We start from the raw sequence: 22,287 nt of genomic DNA on the forward strand, positions 1-22,287 counted from the left end.
CACACTCACTGCTTCATCAGTTTTAACTGCTGAACAAGGAAACAGTAACTGTTCAAATAAAACCGAAAACGATCCTGATCAGATTACAGAAAGGTGGACTGGGACACATCCTCCTCCATATGTTCTGCAAAATCCCTCAAATCAACAAGCTATTATGTTGGTAATACAAAAAGGTACAGGCAAAGAAAACTGTACCTAAAAATGTCAGAAACAGAAAGGAAGGTGGTGTCGGAGGCTCTGGGGGAACATATGCAGACACGGTGAAAGACGAGTGTCACCCGCAGTTCAGAAAGAAAAGTTTCTTTCTGAACTGTTGTTTCATCTCAGAGTGGTGTCTGTGCTTCAGTCTGTGTTTCAGTTCAGCTGCGGTCCTCACAGATGAGATGCCAACAGCAACAAAATGCATTATTACTGCCATGCACAGAGCTAGCCCTCCTTATGCTCTCTGAAAACTGTGCAGCTTGAGAAGACAGCCATCAAGGTAACCGCTACCACATGCAACGTAAGAAGCTATGGCTCCACCCGGTGTGTGTGTGTGTGTGTGTGTGTGTGTGTGTGTGTGTGTGTGTGCGCGCGCGCATGTTTTGCATTGTCCCATTCTGGTGGTTATGCAAAAGTAGCACATTATGAATCACTACTGAAAACCACAAATTAAACATGTAAAATTGAAAAATTAAAATGGGTTTACCCTAGCACTATTCATCGACTAGAACAATATTTTCACACACACACACACACACACACACACACACACACACACACACACACACACAGTCCACCAACCATCAGTCATTACAATCTCAATGAACATACCCTCGACTACACACATGCACACACGTGTATACACACACACACACACACACACACACGAAAGTAGTCAATCATGAGTCGTCGCTAGTCACTAAGATAGAAGTACAAAAAGTGTGTGTGTGTGTGTGTGTGTGTGTGTGTATGTATATGTATGTGTGTGAGTATGTGTGTGTATGCTTTCTTATTTGTGTACATGTGTCTGGGTTTGTGTGTGTGTTTGTGAAAATATTGCTCTAGCAAATGAATAGTGTTGGGGAAAACTCGTAATTTTACTGATTTCACACACACACAGACACACACACACACACGCGCACACACAAATAAATACTCTACATAAATAAGCATACAGCACACTGGCACTATGTCTGAGCTAGACTGTCTCTCGTGTCTGCTGGATGTGCGATGCTGCTTCATGTACACCTCACAGTGCTGTCATCAGCACAACACAAGTAATTAGCTGGGAGACCACTAAACCTGGCAGTTGACAAGGTGTGTGCTCACCTGGCACGGTGTTATAAATAGGCAAAAGGAGAGGTGAAAATGAGAGAGAGAGTAATGGGAGGACAGGGCTAAAGAGGGGGAATTGACAGTTTTTAGTTATTTAATGCAACATTTCCACAGACAGGTCAACTACTGACAATACTTTTTTTAGCGATAACATCTCACCACAAGGCCTCTTGTGGATATCAACACATCATTTGGTGGCTGCTCTTCTCCAACTATGTTCCATTATCACACACACATACACACACACACACACACACACACACGTTCCAGCATCGGGGCCCAACATAATACTGAAAGCTGTACTCGTGCCCTGTTAAATATCCTGACATTCAGGACTTTTTGCATGGGGGGGGGGGTGCTTCAGAGAGTACTTATAATGATTCATTGGTAATAAACCACCCATGATGTAGGCATAGCATGTGTACATACAGTGCATCCGGAAAGTATTCACACCCCTTCACTTTCCCCACATTTTGTTATGTTACAGCCTTATTCCAAAATGGATTAAATTCCTTTTTTTCCCTCATCAATCCACATACAATATCCCATCATAACAAAGCAAAAAAGGTTTTGTAGAAATGTTTGCAAATTTATTAAAAATAAAAAACTGAAATATTGCATGTACATAAGTATTCACACCCTTTACTCAGTACTTGGTTGAGGCACCCTTGGCAGCGATTACAGCCTCAAGTCTTCTTGGGTATGAAGCTACAAGCTTGGCACACCTATATTTGGGGTATTTCTCCCATTCTTCTCTGCAGATCCTCTCGACCTCTGTAAGGTTAGATGGGGAGCATCGCTGCACAGCTATTTTCAGCTCTTTCCAGAGATGTTCAATGGAGTTAAAGTCTGGGCTCTGGCTGGGCCACTCAAGGACATTCACAGACTTGTCCCGAAGCCACTCCTTCGTTGTCTTGGCTGTGTAATTAGGGTCGTTGTCGTGTTGAAAGGTAAACCTTCGCCCCAGTCTGAGGTCCTGAGTGCTCTGGAGCAGGTTTACATCAAGGATCTCTCTGTACTTTGCTCCATTCATCTTTCCCTCGATCCTGACTAGTCTCCCAGTTCCTGCCGCTGAAAAACATCCCCACAGCATGATGCTGCCACCACCATGCTTCACTGTAGGGATGGTATTAGCAAGGTGATGAGAGGTACCTGGTTTCCTCCAGACGTGACGTTTGGCGTTCAGACCAAAGCGTTCAATCTTGGTTTCATCAGACCAGAGAATCTTGTTTCTCATGGTCTGAGAGTCCTTTAGGTGCTTTCTGGCAAACTCCAAGTGGGCTGTCATGTGCCTTTTACTGGGCAGAGGCTTCTGTCTGGCCACTCTACCATAAAGGCCTGATTGGTGGAGAGATGGTTGTCCTTCTGGAAGGTTCTCCCATCTCCACAGAGGAACGCTGGAGCTCTGTCAGAGTGACCATCAGGTTCTTGGTCACCTCCCTGACCAAGGCCCTTCTCCCCCGATTGCTCAGTTTGGCTGGGCGGCCAGCTCTAGGAAGAGTCCTGGTGGATCCAAACTTCTTCCATTTACGAATGATGGAGACCACTGTGCTCTTCGGGACCTTCAAAGCTGTAGAAATTTATTTTTTTACCCTTCCCCAGATCTGTGCCTCGATACAATCCTGTCTCGGAGGTCCACAGACAATTCCTTTGACTTCATGGCTTGGTTTCTGCTCTGACATGCACTGTCAACAGTGGGACCTTATATAGACAGGTGTGTGCCTTTCCAAATCATGTCCGATCAATTGAATTTACTACAGGTGGACTCGAATCAAGATGTGGAAACATCTCGAGGATGATCAGTGGAAACAGGATGAACCTGAGCTCAATTTTGAGTGTCATAGCAAAGGGTGTGAATACTTATGTACATGCAATACTTCAGTTTTTTATTTTTAATAAATTTGCAAAAATTTCTACAAAACCTTTTTCGCTTTGTCATTATGGGGTATTGTATGTAGACTGATGAGAAAAAAACGGAATTTAATCCATTTTGGAATAAGGCTGTAACATAACAAAATGTGGGGAAAGTGAAGGGGTGTGAATACTTTCCGGATGCACTGTACTAGCTGTACTTCAGCACATCTGTACCTCAGAGACAAATATCAAAACAAACATAGTCTATGATGCCACACTGCCAAACAGAATTTTTAGCACGACGATTTCCTGGCAAATTAGAAATGGATAAGTCAAATGTGAAGGCTGTGCAGCATTAAAGAGTTACTTAACCCCAGACCATTTTAGTGAGTATGCTGACATCTCCAGATTAAAAACCATGTAAAGGTCAAAAACATGGCAGGCTGGTGTGGGTACTCTGTGATGTTAGCATACCAGGGTAAACACAGCTGCAGATAATAACATTGGTGGATTTGTTGAATGTAGATATGACAAAGAGCCAGCACTGACAGTACTATTGACAGTTACTAGCGCTGGCTCTGTCTGTCTGTTTGTCAGTGCTGATAGGTGTATTTATTCACCTACATCCAAAAGATCCATTAATAATGTTATTATCGGCAGCTATTTATCCTAATATGCCAACATCACAGAGTAGCAAGACCAACCTGCCATGTTTTGGTTTTTTTTAACCTGTAGATGTCAGCAGACTGACTAAAATGGTCTAGGGTTTAGTGACTCTGTAACAAAGCCAGTAATACATGAAGCATACAATATTGTCCGTTTGCTATAGCGCCACGGGGCATCCAGTTAGAATAGCGGTCTATTCCGTTGCCTATCAACACGGGGATAGCCAGTTCGCATCCCCATGTTACCCCATTCATATCATTTACCTTGTCTAGTGCTGCTGGTCTGAGAGTCACCAAATTAAATGTCAGTGTGCGCACAATGACAATAAAGTATCTTATCTTATCTTCGGCTTGGTCGGCGTCCCTACAAACACAATTGGCCGCGTCTGCGGGTGGGAAGCTGGATGTGGGTATGTGTCCTGGTCACTGCACTAGCGTCTCCTCTGGTCGAGGAGGAGGGGGAATAGCGTGATCCTCCCATGTGCTAAGTCCCCCTGGTGAAACTCCTCACTGTCAGGTGAAAAGAAGCAGCTGGTGACTCCATATGTATCGGAGGAGGCATGTGGTAGTAGGCAGCCTTCCCCGGATCGGCAGAGGGGGTGGAGCAGAGACTGAGATGGCTCGGAAGAGTGGGGTAATTGGCAAAGTACAATAGAGGAGAAAGGGGGTGGGGGGGGGTAAAAAAAAGTTTGCTATAGTGCCACCAGGTTTGGATGGTGATCATGGTTAAACACCCTGACCTTCATAGGGAATGAGTGATATATCACCCTGCTAAACAATAGAGAAGTGCACAAAGCAAAATTCTTGCAAAAACAACTTGGTAATTAATATTTTAGGGACAATCTCCCCCCAAAAAATCCCAAATCATGTTTGCAGGGGAGCTTGTGTTCCCACGTGGTCTGCATCCTGCCTGTTAGCATCACGTTCAACCCAGCTGCCATATGTAGGACAAGTGCCAAGGAGGGGAAAGCAAAAGATGAAATGCTAACAAAAATGAATTGAATAAACATGATAAACAAACAGCAGAGGGGGGAGCAGGGATGAGAAGAGGCTGCGGGGGGGGGGGGGGGGCAGCAGCAGAAGGAGACGGGGGTTGCAGTATAAAGGTATCCAGGGTGGTGTGTCACCTTCTGAAAGCTGACTTGGCTGCTTGGTGCTTTTCTGAGGTTAAGAAGCCATGTGGTGAGACCAATCTGTAGCAAGGGCAGCACGGATCCTCGTATTCACCTAGCAGGCTAGTGTCTCTTATTTCTCCCTCTTCTTCTTCCTCCTCCTCCTCCTCATACATTCAAGCTCGTAAAGACCGTGAAGTGTTCTCAGAGGTATCTATTGCAACTGTGCTTGCGGAGAAGGCTGCAGGTCTTGGCAGCTCCTCTGTAGTGTCCAGTTGGCTACAGCAGAGGTGATGGCTGCTACATCCATCTGGAAGACCTGACGGACTAATAACTAAAGATGAAAAAATAATCTGAAAACTTGACATAGTATCCTCTCTCAGCTACTTTCTTCTACTGAATGGTTTGAGGCTCTGTAAGTCACTGATGAAGGAAAAAACAGTTTCTTTTGTTGGTGCCCCCCCCCCTTTTTTGTTTGTTTGTTGGATTAACTTAAACATCCTTTCCAAATAAGGACCCCTGTGGGCCAGACACAAGTATTGGCTTATGTGTTTTCCATTTTTTAATGGTTCAACTATTGTGAGGCCAAAACCCTCCTGCAGGGTGACTCCATTGATTTGTTTTCTCATTGAAAAACTCCACAGAGCCAAAACCCTTTGGCCACACTGCACAAACGATCACTTGTTGCTCATTTTTGTAGATGTGTGTGTGTGTTTGTGAACATATTATTCTAGTCGATGAATGGTGTTTGGGAAAACTCAGCATGCTATTTTAAAGCATCAATGGGATTTAGAATGCATTTTTTACACATTTAATTTGTGGTTTTCAGTGGTGATTCATAATGTGCTTGTTTGCATTACCATTGGAACATGGCAATGCAAAACACGCACACGCACACACGCACACACACACACACACACACACACACACACACACACACACAGTGGTCGAATAAGATCTACGAATGTTAAAAATGAGGTTCGATGAGCTGGCAGGAAAGTCCTGAAGATTCTGTCACTATGTCAGGGTGAAAAATGGAGAGAGAGCAAGCGAGAGCGAGGGACAGAGAAAGAAAGGGAGCAAGCCAAGAGAGTGAGAGAGCGAGAGATAGAGCGAGAGTGAGACAAAGCAAGTGAGAGAGAGAGAGAGAGAGAGCAAGCGAGAGAGAGAGAGAGAGATAGAGAGAGAGAGAGAGAGACAGAGAGAGTGAGAGCAAGCGAGAGAGAGGAAAATATGGAGAGGAAGGTGAGAGCATTCAGTCAGTGTATGGAATCAGTCGAAGAAATCAATTTTTAATTTGGCCGTCAGGATGGCGAAGCTGGCGTACCGACATTACCACCATGGACTTAATTACACAAAACTGCCTGAAGAAAAAGGACGATGGGAGAGGTTGAGGGAACCAATAATAGACAAAGAAGGAGAGAGAGAGCGCGAGAGAGAGAGAGGAAAATATGTGGGGAAAAATAAGGTGTGGAAAAAGTGAAAAAAAGACAAAAAAAAAAAAGAATGTGACACAAGGTGGAGAGTGGTAACTTCACACTCGGGAGAGAAAGCGATTGAGGTGGAAGATAGAGGGGGTGTGAAATGGACTGATAGCAAGGTCACCAGCAGAGTGACGGAGAAGCGGAGGTGACAACGGAGAGACAGATGGCGGTGAGAGGGAGCGGGCAAAATATGGCAGCAAGACTGGAGGGGCTGAGGAGTGGCAAGATATGATTTTACACCCCCACAACTCCCACTGGGAGCCGAGAAAACACACACACACACACACATCTATGGCGCCCTTTGGTGTCTTTACTCTTCCTCTGCTCCTCTTTTTTCCTCCGATGGATTTCGGGGCCCAGGCACCGCTGGCCAGGCATATCAAAGGCGTCTGGCCACAGTGGCAGAATGAGAGCCTGGCCACAACCCCTAACACCAGGATGAGTAACACCGCACCCCTCCACTAGCCAACTGCCCCGTGCAGTAGCCCTGTTGTATTTCCCACCATGGCTTGGTCCTCTCCGGTTGGCTTTCTTTCTGATTCATTTCTGTTGCCTTCATGATACACATCTGCAGTTTGACCAGGGTTGAAAATGTGACTCCAGCCGTGCACGTCAAAAAAAGGTTGTTTTTTTTTCAACCCAATTTTGACAGCTCAGATAAACAGGAAGTTATTGCACCAAAGATGAACTGGTGATAAGAATTTTTTTTAACTCAAGCATACCTATGAATTAAGGAATATGTGCATGATTTTCCACATCGCAAACAAAAACATGAAGATCTTCTAGACACAGTGCACCGGCCTGACCCTGCTCACACCCCAAAACCACTTATTCCCCCTGTCACCCCGCTAACCGTCTCTCATTTCTGCCACACTTCTCTTTTTCGTGACACGTTTTGTCCTTTCGCTACTGCAGATTCTCCTTGCACGTCTTCCTGCTACGGATATTTCTTCCTCCTTTTCTGCTCGTGGCAGCTTCCCTCACTAAGCTAGTAATTGGGAGATCACTCATTCCAGCTGACAGTCGCTCACACGGCATCTGTTGCCGTCTCTCTGCTCGCATGGCTTCCCTCTGTACCTCACTCACTTCAGCCTTTGCCGTCCCTCCTTCCTTCTTTGCATTGCGGTGCTTTGTTTTCATCTCTCGATTTATTCGCCTATGTGTGCGTGCGTGTGTGCATGTGTGTGTTGACGTATAAACCCGGGCTAATCTCGGCAAGGGACAGAACAGTTGAAATTCCTTGGGAGTGTTTAAGGTCCGCGGGGGAGCCTGCTGATAGGGGCCCAAATAATGAAAACGTAATTCTGCGGGCATAATTAAGTTGGAGATGGGGCGATTACTGTGCGCGCCATTAAAAGTGATGGGAAAAGTAATTACTTATTCAATCAGCCCGGTTTTATTAGGAAACGCAGTGCCGTCACGTCACGTTGTCTTCCTGCGAGTAATTACATTTACAAGGGCATAATACCGGGAGCCGCCACTGGTCCTCGTGACAGCCTGCTTAGTTGTGATTTAAAAGTCCTGGTGAAAACAAAAAAGCCTTTCCCATCAAAAGGAACAGTAACAAAGATTTGTTGATAAAGTAGTCCTCCTACACATGAACGGCAGTGTCGTGTGTGCATGCATGCGTGTGTATGTGCATGTGCATATGTGCATGTGTGTGTGCATATGTGCGTGAGTGTATGTGCGATGCATTCCTGTTATTTTAAAGCTGTGCAAGAGAATTTCCACCCAATGGGCACTGTGATTTCTTATATCATATCTCATTTGTGCTTATATCTTCTTATATTATCTTATATCTCATTTGTGCATCACCAACAAAATCAGTGTAACCGATTTAGCGTAAATATAACACACACATTAGATAAATGCTAGTCTATAAGTAAGTAAAGTACTTCACTTCCCGAGGGCCAGGAAAGATTTAACAGAATAATGCACCACCAGATGTGCTCAGCAATCAACAAATAGGCAAATTTCCCCCCTCAGCCCTCGGGGGGGGGGGGTGTTAGGGAATTATTTTTTATTGCCATTGACATTTTCCCAGTGTGTGTGTGTGCGTGCGCACGTGTGCACTCACGTCTTTGAGACATCCCATGAAGTTGTTGCTGACTGGGGATCCGGGCAGGTCGGCAGTGTTGGGACTCCCACCAATGTAAAAGAAATCATCGGAGCCCAACATGGTGTAATCTTCCTGGGTGTAGCCAGTGGTGGTCAATATACCATCCACTGAGATGGTCACCTGTCATAGGCCCACGGACCAGAGGAGATAGACATTGGAGGAGAGAGAGAGAGAGAAAGAGAAAAAGAGAGAGAGACAGACAGGTAGCAATTGAGAGACAGAGAGAGAGCGTGAGAGAGGAGAGAAGTAGAAGAATGAGGAGGAAAAACAAGGAAGAAGTTGGATTATACACCGGATGTAGGCAGGACATGTCCCTCGAAAGGTGGTGTTCGATTGGCTGCTTTGGGGTGTCAGTCAGAGAAGGGGGTTTCACTTCAGAGTGCAGTTGTTGAGGTGTAGCCACCGTGTTGCAGCTGTGATTTTTATTTCTATTTTTCCCACCTACAAGCTCATCCATATATTTAAGTATCAGCAGATAGATGTACAGCAGCATCTACCATATTTTAGTCGCTTTTTGAAACGGCGACATCCATAGCTTCAGAGCTTGCAGTCCATTTCTGATCCGTTTTGGGTTTGATTTTCTATAGATAATGGTAAGTGGATGTGAATGTGGAGCAGTAAAACATATCATGTCCTCCTGGAGTCACTATGCATTAGAAATATTATAATACTGTAGTCGAATGCAAACAGCACGACTTAAACTAGTATACAGCCCTTTTAAACTGACGGCCATACAAACATTCAAAGCCACTTTACGACTATTATGGATTCATTTATTGATTGATTTATTTCAAAAGTCTGATGGCCTTTGGGTGTGACAGTCATGACTATCTCTCGTTTGAACCGTTTGTTGGTAATGGAAACACTGGTATATTCACTATCTCGTCGCCCCGAGTCTCGTCTTTGGTGCGAGGTTACGCATCGGTGAAGTGCGTTTGATCGCTACCAGGGCGTAAAAGCGCCGGGCGGGAATCAAACGCACCGCCAGCAGCCGATGGTGCGAGATGGCTTTGCTTTGTATCCGGGTTGAGGCGCAGGCGCAGTGCGGCTCCCTCATGCGGGTTTCGGGATGAATAAACATGTCGGTGGTGCGCAGCAGCGGCTGTCTGGGGGACGTTCAGTCCCGACGCCGGGCCTTCCGGCTTGTGTCGCAGGGGCTATGTGCGTAACACGGGCGACAGAAGGAAAAAGTCGTTTTAAATTGACCTCGATTTCAGCGGGAAGCCGAGATGAGACGACTCGTCGTTGTACAAGTCTACACTTGCTAGGGTGAGATGGGGGATCATTTTCTATTCGGTTTGCTAACGTTAACCAGGGGCGTCTCCAGGAGCTGGGGGCATTCGGGGCTGAGCCCGGACTTCTGCAGGGGTTGGTTATTTATTTATATATAAACAAGGCTCTATTTTGATGCTTTTCTTTGTGCACTCTGGCACCTTATTAACATTCAACGTGCATGTCATAATCACTGAAAATTTGAGATGTGTACCGCATAAACTGTCGTTCACGCTCCAGATTAATTACGCATTGTAATGTTAAAAATATCAGTGGTTGTTAGCAATTAGTGTGAATGAGTCCTTACCGTTTTAGGTCGCTTCATGGAAATTTGATTTATTTACGCGAAACCCCCCCCTGCTAAAGGACAATACACGTATGCTGCGGGGCCAGCCGAGTACGGCCGCTAGCTAAACGGTACTTACAAAGCCGAGTACGGCCCGCTAGCTAAACGGCACCTACAATCACGACGAAGAGACCGTCTCTGCATCATAAATCAACAGGCAACCATTACTGAAGAATTAGTACTGAGGCTAAATTCTTACTCTTCCTTCTCTCTTGGAGAAATCCGAAAGATTTGAAGTTGCCCCCCCGGATGGACGCACTGCCATTTTCTTTACTCGTCTCTTCCCGCTTTAACTTGTGTCACGTGACTCAGCGCTGCCCAACGGACCCGCCCACACTTGCGCGCGCGCCTGCCTCCAGCCGTTGCTATGGGCGAGTTGTTCTTCCACGCCCGTGGGATTTATTTAGCCCTGAAGTTTGTCTGAGAGACCAGCGTCGAACCTGGGTAACGCCTGACTTTAGACACCGACTTGGCTACCACCGATGTCTTCGTTGCAAGAGGTAGACGTGTGTTAGGCGTTAGGAGGAAGGAATTACAAATAATCGTCATACTTGGCCGCCGACTGTCAGACAAACCTGAGGGCTACAAATTTCCACGAGTGTGTAAGAACACGTTTGCCCTCGTAACGACTGATACACGAGGCCCCTGCGTTTCTTTTGCGACCACGTCACGTTACGTTTTTGTCGGGCTTCGCAAATGTAAAATCGTGTAAACTACTAATAAGACACGTTAGCCCCTAGCTAACGGGTCTGACCCTTTAGCCGAGCGGTTAGTGACGTCGCCTTGTGGGGCGGCACATCCCGTATCGAATCCCGCACCGGGCAAGAAAATAACCGGTTACATTGGTGGCAGCGGTGGGATCCGGAAGTGTGCAGACCCTCAGAAGTCTCTTCGGAGCGCGGGAATAACAAAGTGCGAGGGCGCGCTTCCGGGAGAGGGTGACGACTGTAAACTACCAATAAGACACGTTAGTCCCTAGCTGACGGGTCTGATGTCGCCTTGTGGTGCGGTACACCCCGTATCGAATCCCGCACCGGGCAAGAAAATAACCGGTTACAATCATATTCGGGGCAACGCTCAAAAGCAAAGCAGCCTGGCGACCAGACTCTACCACAGCCATTCAGACGCTACATGAAACACGACGTGGAAATAAAGCCATCTGATGCGGCTCGAGGAAGAACAAATCCCTTTCAAACACTTACCATGTTTTTGTCAGACTGTATAAATGAACATCTTGTCCTTTTTTCCCCTTTTGCATTATATTCATCACACTAGAGCAGCCATTAACTAAATGTTTTATGAATGGTTATGGGGTGTTATTTGGCTAAAAGAGCCACGTAATGGCTGTGTTTGTGAGTAGCAACAGCATTTACAGCATCCTGCCAAGGAGTATGATTTGGAAGGGACTTTTGCAGTTAATTACCAATTTATAGTCTAATTATTCTAATGGAGCCGGTCTGGGCTGCAGCACAGCTCTCCAATCTTAGATTCAACATCTGCTATTCTGCATATAGGCGGGAGCAGACTGCATAATTTCTGCAAAGTATGTGCAGAATCATTCGCAGTAGTCTGACGTTTTGCACGCCAAATACGAATGCAAGTTGTAGTCGTGTTTACTCCAGCTGTACACATTTGTGGAGTTGGATATGGTATGTGTATTGAATACGCAGATCCCAATATTGGTTTTGTATGAAAAAGTGATATGATTTCCCATGATCTACTTCACCTAACTTTACACAATAACATGAGCCTATCAGATGTGTTTTCATGGGGTCGTGCTACTACTGTTGACATTTTTCTTGGTTTAAGTATTGATGTTTTCATTGGGCATTTGTTTCATCAAACAATTGTACGCTATCAAGAAACAGGCACAGGCTGATTTTCTGCAAAACACATAGAAGGCCTAGACACCAATTCACCAATGAGTCTTAAATATGCCTTAAATAAATAACCACAGCAGCCCACAGTGTGAAACGAGAAGCTGCACATGAACCCGAACAACTGCACTCGACTGATCAAACCCCCCTCTGAGCACTCAGCTTTTTCTTTTCATCTTTTCAATGATGTATTCCTATTTTTTCCAACTTTTTTTTATTTTACCGTACTTCCCCTGTGAACAGGGCAACCCATTTTTATGTCTGCTGTCGCTACTTGTGGAGGAAGCGGGGTCAGACCGGCCTGGTGTGGCTGGCACATAGAGAGTGGATGTAGCAGTGCTTGCAGTCTGAGGTGATGGCGGGTGGGGTGAGGGCATCTTTGGGCGGTTTCGGGCCGGGCTGTCAGTGGGCTCATCTGACGGCCACCACAGCGACCCACACACACAGTGTGTAGTAGAGACCTCCTGACTAAGGAGGAGGAAGAAGAGGAATTGTGGATTGGGGGGGGGGGGCATGAAGCTGGTAGTGATTCAGAACGACCTTGGAAAGACCTGGCCAAGGTAATCGATGCAAAATAATCTCCAAAATCTCCATAATATCCGAGAGCTGTGAGGAAGTGAACGTGGTTGACTAAAACAGGAGTTCTCAAACTTTTTGGGGCTGGGGACCCCTTACAGGGGAGAACGTTTTCTACGGACCCCCTCATAGTCGTAACACTACTATTTGTTCTCTTAGATGCCATTGGGACTATTTGCATTCTAAAAATGTTCAACCGAAATACTTCAGACCTGTTTCAAAGGGATAAACAGAAACACATTTCAATTTGAACCATGTTAATACCACGTAACTGCCACTAGGTGGCAGTAATGGGCACAATACGCTTGTTTTATTAGCACAAATGGTCCCCGTCTGTAGATGTGCACTTTTTAATGATACACCACAATTTTATAATTTATATCAAATTGGCTGTGGTTCTCATAGTGGGGCACTGGACTAAAGTACTCAAACACACAAACGGCCTGTGAGGTAGGAGGGGCCGGGGGGCTCTGTAATGTATGGTGTAGCTGGGTGGGGGGTGCGGGGCTGGACATGAGCCTGATCATTAGCGCCGTGAGCCAGTCATTAAAAAGACCAGCGTCGGCCAGCTGCGAGACACCTGCGACGTTTCCACCTGATTGAGAGATTAGCAAATGTTTCTGGCACTCACCTAGTCCTTCATCAACTCTCACACCCCTCCCCACTCTTGCCCCCCACCCCCAATTCCCCAAAATATCAAGGACAAAACATCATATTCTGTCATTTCTGTCCAAAGTCAGACTGAAACCAGACATTCTTTCTGAAAACCAGCACACGGTACACCACAAACACACACACTCACAAACACACTCACACACTCGGTAACACACGCCATAACACGAATAAAATAAATAAATAAAGCCAAGTGAAGACACCAGCCAGCTTGCTCCAAGAGATTATTCTGTACAATTTGCTCTTTACGCCAACCAGACTGCACAGCCGTTCTGTTGCCTGACATTACACGTGCTTGCAGCACTGGCAGAAAGGGAAACAAAAAAGTGTTGACGTCACAAGTCGGGCCTCAAAACTGCCAGACACAACTGGCCTCAAAGAAATGCAGTTGGGAGGAAATGTGCAAACTCCTCAAACCGCCTGTTGAAAAAAAACGGAGTTGGATCATTGCTTCAGATGGAGTCGGAGTAACCAAGGAGGTTTGGCTATCTGCTCCTTCTTGCTTCTCTTTGCCTACATTACTTAGCTAGCAGAGAGAATTGGTTTAGTATTTGCTTTATTGACAATTGAATTTTTTATTTTTTAAAATCTGGATAAATAAACTAACAATATCTGGTTTGAAGACTAGACGGCAGGATTTTCTTTTTTCTTTTTTATTCCTCATAGGCCTTAGCGTGTAACCAAATATTGCAGTTTGTGCAAAAGCTGCACTGATGTGATGCAGAAACCAACAGGGTTTTTAATGCTCTGTCCCAACGGAAAGCTCCTCACCATTTTCATTTATGACTTTGACGTTTAAAATTAAGCAGAATCACGTATATTCCACACTATACCAACTGTTTACTGCACTCTTCATCTTAAGATTGGTACTGTATATTCCTAATGAACTTGGATGTTTGCATCATTAACTCCGCAGGACTCCTAGTGGCTTTACTTCCTCAGAAATTGCTAGGGAAAACACCTTGAACAGACAATAAATCAATGAGACACATGTATTCCGGTGTCTCAAGAAATTAAAAAAACATTTTCTACAGTATTGATTTCACCTCATCTAGCCACACTATGGGGATGTCGGACATGTCTTCCTTCTTCCTTACAGACTATTGATTGACATACAAGTCAAGTCAAGCACTAGAGCAAACATAGAAGAAAGAAGAAGAAGCCACTTTATTTTTTTCATTGTACAGGGTACAATGAAATGTGTTCTCTGCATTTAACCCATCCTATTGTATAGCAGCAGTGGGCAGCTGCAGCAACCGGGGACCAACTCCAGTTCTTCTTTCCATTGCCTTGCTCAGGGGCACAGGCAGGAGTATTAACCCTAACATGCATGTCTTTTTGATGGTGGGAGGAAACCGGAGCACCCGGAGGAAACCCATGCAGACACGGGGAGAACATGCAAACTCCACACAGAAAGGGTCTGGGACGGCCTGGGGTTCGAACCCAGGACCTTCTTGCTGTGAGGCAACAGTGCTAACCACTGGGCCACCGTGCCAGATGGCATATATAGGTTATTCACAGGACGGTTTAGATGAAAGTGGTTTTGTGCTAATGCTTGTACCACATGAACATTTAGACCAAATGTACCAAGATCTTAAACTAATTTGATGTGATTAAAGCACTGGCATCTCACCTATGTAGCTTAAAATGATTAGCAGTGATTGACAAAATGCATCGCATTTCAATTTCACGTACTTAGAGAATTCTATGTGGTACTGAGAAAAACCATCATCATCCAAATTGACAATCAGTCATGTCTGAGGTCGTTTTACCAAACTACGTTTAACCACCTAGCTAGTGCTAGCTAGCTGTATACACAGTCCTGTAACGTGCCTCTAGTATGACTGGCCAGCAGGTGGCAGTGCAGTGGAAATGTGAACACTTAAAGAGACACAAACTGACCTGAACTGCACACACACAAGACAAATCGGATTAAGCCAGTAATTTATATTCAAATTCACGTTGTCAAAAATATCACAAGTTTTATAACTCTTTCGAAGACAATATCGATCTGCTTCTGTATGGAGCACAACTGACTTAATAAAATCTGAAAATATCTGACACCTCAAACTTTGATTTTAATGATACTAATAGATGCCCTGAAGGCCCCAAAAACACACAAACAGATGATGGAAAAAAAAAGAAGTGTTTTTTTCCCCGGGAATGCTCCTTTAACGATCACTCCACTTCTTAACTGACAAAGCGATCACGATTATGACTGCTACAGAACATTCAATTGGACACAAGCTGCCACCTCTCGCACCGTAGCAAATCCGTGGTATCTGATAGAAAGCTGTCCTCGGTTCATCTGAAAGTATCTCATCCATGGCACCCTCAGGCTGCAGGATTTTACAAGGGCTTAAGTGTCACACTTAACAATAGCATCTGCAGAGGCAGAACTTCCCCTCTTGCGACAGGAACCGTGACCACATAGCAATATCACCTCGATTACCTACGGATCAGGAGGTATGTCCCGAGGCCTCTGCAGGTTGGACCTTATTGACTCATTTCAGCGGGATTTCACCCCCCAGGTCAACAAAGAGGGACTGCAGAATTCCCAGCAGAGTTTGAACGGATCAAAACCAGTCTCTTAAGTGTTCATTTGTTACCGTTTCTGAGAAAACGTTAGATAACATATATTCAAAGGCAAATAGGTGCAGCAACTGTGTACCTTTGAAACACATGGGAATATGGAATGCACCGAAAAAATGTTAGGAAAATGGTTTACAACCATTTATACACAGTGCTATTCTCTGAATGACAACTCATCTTAAGGGGGTTTATTGCCAGAAAATTGTCCATTTTCACCTCTGGTCTCACCATTTTCTCTCTCTGGATTGAATGTAAAAGCACAGTAGGTATAAAGCGATTGTGGCACAGAAGTTGGTTATAGCAAGGTTTTGAAATTCATCCAAAAGTCACTTTTAACATGACGCTAAAGTTTTCAATTTTTACAAGTTCAGGAGAAGTCATCTTCCTACGGTACACGAGCTGTCCTTTTGCATCGGTGGTGAACCCTATCATTCGGTCTGTCTTTCCTTTTATTCCACCTTGGTTTTCAATATCAACCAGTTCCACCCGGCAACATACTGTGGAAGTTGAATTAAGATTAAAGGAAGCGAAATGACAAAACTCCTCTCTGAACATTGTAAAATAATATTTTAAACAGCAGCATCTGACTCTACCTGCGTGGTCAGTGGTTGGTCCTGCAGAAGCATACACGCTCTCTCCAGGGATGAAGCCATTTGGAGAAGTTCCAGTGAAGAATCACTACAGAAATAATTTGTTTCATAACTTTTCATTCAAGGGCAAATATTACTAAAGATGTACTTAAAACATCTGTCATTTTTGATTTAATGACCTTTTTCTCCAGTTTATACTGCAACATCCATGTGTACTCGAATACTCTTCTCAGCTTCCCATCACTGTATTACAGTAATGAAAATGGTGTGGAATGATATCACCTTTTCATCCGGCAGCTAATAAACTGATATTGTTGTATACAGTCATCAGGGGTTTGTGCATTAAACTGGGGAAGTCCCACTCCTCCTTACGCCACAACAACTGTGGACTCTTTTGGGGGCTAAAACATCTCCAAAAAGGCCTGAGCACCAATGATACCTGCAGCGGAGCCTATGAAAAGTACCCAATTCAAACTACGTGATCAGTCTCTCCTGAAACATATTGTAAATTGTAATATCGGAGTTAATGAACGAAAAGCATTAATGACACATAAAAGCATGACTAGTTGATAAACACATTTCATAATGCATCTCTCCCCACAGTGCCATCATGGTTTCCACTCCATTAAGAGTAGATTTGATGAATTCAAAAGCATTCAGCTCATTATCTTCATCAACCAAATTCTTTCCCTCTCTCTCCTCACTTTTTTTTCTGTTACACAGATTTTTTTTCCTCAAACTCCTCCACTTCTGTGCAGTACTCAGAAAAACCAAACAACACAAACCTTGGCTGATCTGTACTTCGCTGTGGGTGTCGGACATTAGAGAAAACCCAAGACAGAGAGTCGTATCTACCTGAACGACTGTTACCCTGCCAGGAGGGATTCATAATGGCCCTGTTTACACCTGGCGTTAACAAGTGTCTTGGGTGATCCGATCACAAGTGGACAGCTCTAAGTATGTCAGTTCACACCTGGCATTAGAATGTTTCTCGAGTGACCACTTTAATGCTTGGTCTTTTCAGACCATGAGCGGTTGACATGCCTTAATAATTCCTTTTCAAGGTGAGCAGGCAAGTAAGGAGGAGCAGGCAGGTAGGGAGGCGCAGGCAATCTGTCAGGCAGAGTGACACGCAGGCCCAGTACTGTGAAACTGTCGCGGTCTTGCTCGTCTCATGCACATGCCCACCCGCTGCCATCGTTGAATTGTCTTGAACTTTTTTCCTACGCGGTGCCCAATGTCACCCCACAAAATGGACAAGAGACTGATCCTTGTTGCGTGATATAACTTTTCTAAACAGTTATATCTCAACTAAACTATACTAACCCCACATCAACTCACTAATAAACTAATTAACTGAACTGATTTGAAAGTTAGTAGTTGTGTTATTTAGTTATAGAGTCTTTCTTTCAATATTTTTGGAAGATATGCCGCAGCCTGGTGTAGTGAGCTGAATAATGAATTGAATACGCAATTGAGGGCGGGACTCCTGGCAGGCTGACTGACAGATTGACCTGGCCAATCCTAGCGCTTGAGGGCGGGAACTTCCCAAATTAATCCAAGGAAAAAAAATATTCACGTACCGGCAGGGATAGAGCAGCGCACAGAAGCCGTTTCCATGGTTACTACGCGTGGAGCGCCTGACATTTACTCATGGCGCGCTTGTCTGCCCGTCTATTCACATGAGGAGTGCATTAAGACCCCGCGGATCCATGCAGGTAGACAGGTGGCGTGTGGTTAACGTCAGAAAAGACCATATGACACTGTTGGCGAGCGAATGAGTACATACTTCCGCTTACACAGGATGTCAGTTGAGTAGGCGGTCCTTCAGTGTGGCCCAGGACACATTTGCATACACACTGCTACAAGAATGCGGTCATATGCGGCCCAGACCACCTTCGAATGTGGTCTGAGTGACCGGATCTCAGTGCGTCCTCAATGTGTCTTGGGTGCATTCACACCTGTATTTAGACCCTTCCGCTTGTGATCGGATCACCCAAGATGCATGTTAATGACAGGTGTAAACAGGGCCATGCTCATAGAGAAACAGGATGCTGTATACCCTTTACACACTCTCTCTCTCTCTCGTTCTTCATATAGTACCAACTACTAAATAGCTGTGGTTCTGCAACCAGATCACATCCGCAGCATAAAAGTAACCAGAGTTTGACTCTCTGTCTCTGCTCTCATAGCAGAATCCTGCAGTGTGCTCAGCTGAGCGTGTCACCGGCTCATTAACCATGTCTAACTGCAGGCTGTCAGCTGGTGAGGGCTCCATCAAGTGGATCTCCGCTCATCAAGTCAACAGGGGTCAACATCATTCCAGCTGTGTTTGGGAAATACACACCGAGAGCCACCAGGATCACACACACACGCACGCATGCACATACGCACGCATGCACATACGCACACACACACGCGAATACACATGCAAAGCTTACCTTGCTTGCACAACACTTAACGTTACAGCTGTAGCTCAAAACGTTCAGTGCTCCTCAAACTAAAAGCCATTACTTACTAGATGAAGAAAATTTGACTGGGGAAAGCAATATCTTATCATTGGAGATTAGTAATCAATATTGTAATTTTCATAATTTAGATGAAGCAGAAAAAAACAAAGCTAACTCACAACAGACCATGCTCTTAGACCAAAGAGAGTTGCCCTTCCTCCACCTAAAGGTCAAGGCTAGACCTTGGTAACTGGAGATACAGAAGAGAGAGAAAGAGAGGACGAGAGAGAGAAAGAGGGCGAGAGAGCGAGAGAGAAGGGGGGGAGGGTGAGATAGAGAGAGAGAGAAGGTGAGAGAGCGTCTCCACCCAGCAGCTGAAGTGAAGTCTTGACAGGTGTCTGGCAGCTGACCAACACTGGGCGAGCGAGGCTCATAGAGAGAGGGATCTGTTCCTCAGCAGCAGGTATGGAGTCCTAACCTCTGGAAGGTAACCCACAGCATCTGGCTAAGCTGAATCCCGGGGTTAGTATGGGTCTGGGGGAGATGAAAGGTGGGTGGGAGGGCAGTGTTGGCCACATTTATTGAAAGGGATGAGGAAGGAAACAGCGGGGGTGGGGGGGTGTTCCCCAGTGTTGGGGTTGGAGGGTGAGCGGAGTCGGTTAGTACTTTAGTAAGTAAGGGAAAGTCAGACACAAAAATGGTTGTTAGTACAGTTACAACAAAGGTTTGATTCAAACAGCTGATTAGTAACACGTTTGTTTTAGCAAATTTAGTAACAGCAGCGGGAGACACACAGAGGACTCTGTAAAAGTCCTCTGCAGTTTGATTTGCTCCAACCAGATTCAGATTTGGAGTGAATATGTGTTATTTCACATGACAAGGGTTTCTTGTTTTCTTTTCTTTCTATCTATTTTCTGTCAAGAAGAAACAAAATGGTTCCATCCAAGAGTTAAACACAAACACAAGCCATGCAACTTTCCACAGCAAGATGACAGGCAGGATGGGGAGCTGGAAGGAGATCGCCATCAGACACAACACAAACGGCGCAACTAACGAATCAAAATGGGAGACAATTAAAACCATCTGACATAATGCTGCAAATGGGGATGGATTTGGGGGGGGGGGGGCTAGTTCTAAATGTAACAACCAAGCACCACAACACCACACAAATGGGAAGAAGGAAATGAACTGTTTTGGTTGAGAAATTAATTAGGATTAAAAAAAAAAAACACCTGACAAGACACTCGTGCAAAAAGAATGGCGTGCTGGGCGAGAGCAGCGGCTCCGTCCTGTGAAGATGCATGAGGGCGTCAGGCGTTTTTCTCTTTTTTCTTCCTTCTAGCCAAGAGTTGCATGCAGACAGAGTGCAGGTACACAAACCAGCGGTCACGTGAAGTTTGGAGGTGTCAGCGGTCACAGATGATGTATTGAGGGAGATGAGAGGGTGTTTTTTTTTGAAGATTGGGAAACCTGAGAGGAGAGGGATGGTGTCTGGGCTCTTCGGTGAGTAAAGCGATTGGTATTCAAATACAGTACGTGCATCACCCCCCCCCCCAGATAAACAATCAGCACACTCATAACTTATGTGTCCTCGCACATTTCATCACAATACTTCCAGAACAGGTTTACTTTACTTAAGTCAAAAAACAAAAAAAAAAATTTTTCTTTTTGCCCAATTTCTGCTACTGTATCAGTATGTCACTTTTAGATATATTGACTCCCATATGGTTCTGTAAGACACCCCGTGTTATGATGGCTAGACTGACTTAAAGCACCTTATTCACCAAGAACACGTGACCCTCTCCCTTCTTTACTTTTTCCCCTTTTTTTGGTTTTTATCAAGATAAGGTGGGAGGTCCTTATTAATTTTAGTATGTGACTTTTGAAGTTAAACTCAAAGAAATAAAGAAAAGAAAAGAACGTAAGATAAGTAAATGAAATATAACAAGGTGTGGCTAATGTGTTTCATGGCCATATTGATAATATTGGGATAAATGATATATGCATGTATATATGTTAGCCATAATATATACATGTACATATATGCTCAATGCAATCAGTATAGTGAAAACAACCAACAAAAGATCGGGGGGGGGGGTCAAGACTCTTCATGCAAAGGGTGAGGCCCGTAAACTAGGACGTGTAACGTGTTAGTGTTGATGAGGGGGTCGATCGCACACAGTCAAGATTTTCCCACAGGTTTAGCTCCACACGGCGAAAAAATGTGGATGGTTTGGTGGCAAGTCCAGCAACAGGGAGTAAAAGTGTGCAAGACTAGGCGGTATTCAACCAGATTTTTCTTTATCTTCACCTTATTAAAGGTTGTCAACGTGTTATTTTCAGTTAAATTTGCATCATTGCTAAACCTCAAGTTGCATCCATTGAACTATACTCCCACATACAGGCATGTAGTTGTGTTTGCATGTGTGCTTACAGGTGACTTCTTGTCTCGGTATTTGTTATTATAGCATTACTAGAAGAACCCCGCTACAATGTAGCAGTTTGGTTCTCCACCCGTCTAAATCTCCCTCCTCTTCATCCTGCCAGCTAACCGCCTTCCCCCTGCCCCTAAACCCCCCCCACTCCAACTCCCTCCCCCCAAATACTCAGAATCATCTGAAATGCCGAGAAAAGTGGTTTTTAGCAGCCATTTTTAGAAAATCCATATTTTGCATAATTATGCATAATTGTTTTAATTTTCTGCTATTTTCTGGTCCTCTCTGGAACAATACCTACCACCTCCAAAAAAAAATGAGGATCATAAGTGCATTTTTGCAAAAATGCATTTATTTTGCATAATGCCAAAACATTTCTTAGTCCCAGGGAAAAAAAAAATTATAGGTGAAAAAAATCAAAGATGCTCAGAATCATCTGAAATGCCGAGAAAGGCGTTTTTTTTATCCATTTTTAGAAAAATGCATATTTTGCATATTTATGCATAATTAATTATGCATGATTTTAATTTTCTGCTATTTTTTATAGGTACCCCTGATCATCCCCAATAACCTCCAATTTAATTTTCTGCTATTTTTTATAGGTGCCCCTGATCATCCCCAATAACCTCCAAAAAGAATCAAGGCCCCGAGGGCTTTAGTTTGGCCGTTTATAGACTCTCACACAGACACACACCACACACCAGACACACATTGTGAAAATACAGGAGTCGATTACATTACTATTGGGGAGATCATGGTCACTAATGGGATCGATAAGATCTTTCAAGGTCTGCTATACAGTGGGATTTGTAATACTGAATCTGAGGGATTAAATAGTGTCATCCTCATTAAAAGAGCGACTAGCCTGGACAACAGGTTAGAACAGCCAACAAAGTCAGATTTAGCGTTGCTCCATCATTTATGAG

The 22,287-nt window shown here is 44.5% G+C and overlaps 1 protein-coding gene across 1 annotated transcript in view; it reads right to left on the bottom strand.

The window, feature by feature from the left end:
- nrxn2b (neurexin 2b) overlaps nt 1-22,287 on the bottom strand; it is a 919,866-nt gene that overhangs the window by 519,649 nt on the left and 377,930 nt on the right. The window contains exon 7 of the mRNA XM_056300763.1: nt 8,510-8,671. Coding sequence (XP_056156738.1) covers nt 8,510-8,671 — 162 coding nt within the window. The remainder of the gene's footprint in view (nt 1-8,509; nt 8,672-22,287) is intronic.

The sequence above is a fragment of the Lampris incognitus genome, chromosome 20 (genome assembly GCF_029633865.1).
Source record: "Lampris incognitus isolate fLamInc1 chromosome 20, fLamInc1.hap2, whole genome shotgun sequence".
Taxonomy (NCBI): Eukaryota; Metazoa; Chordata; class Actinopteri; order Lampriformes; family Lampridae; genus Lampris; species Lampris incognitus.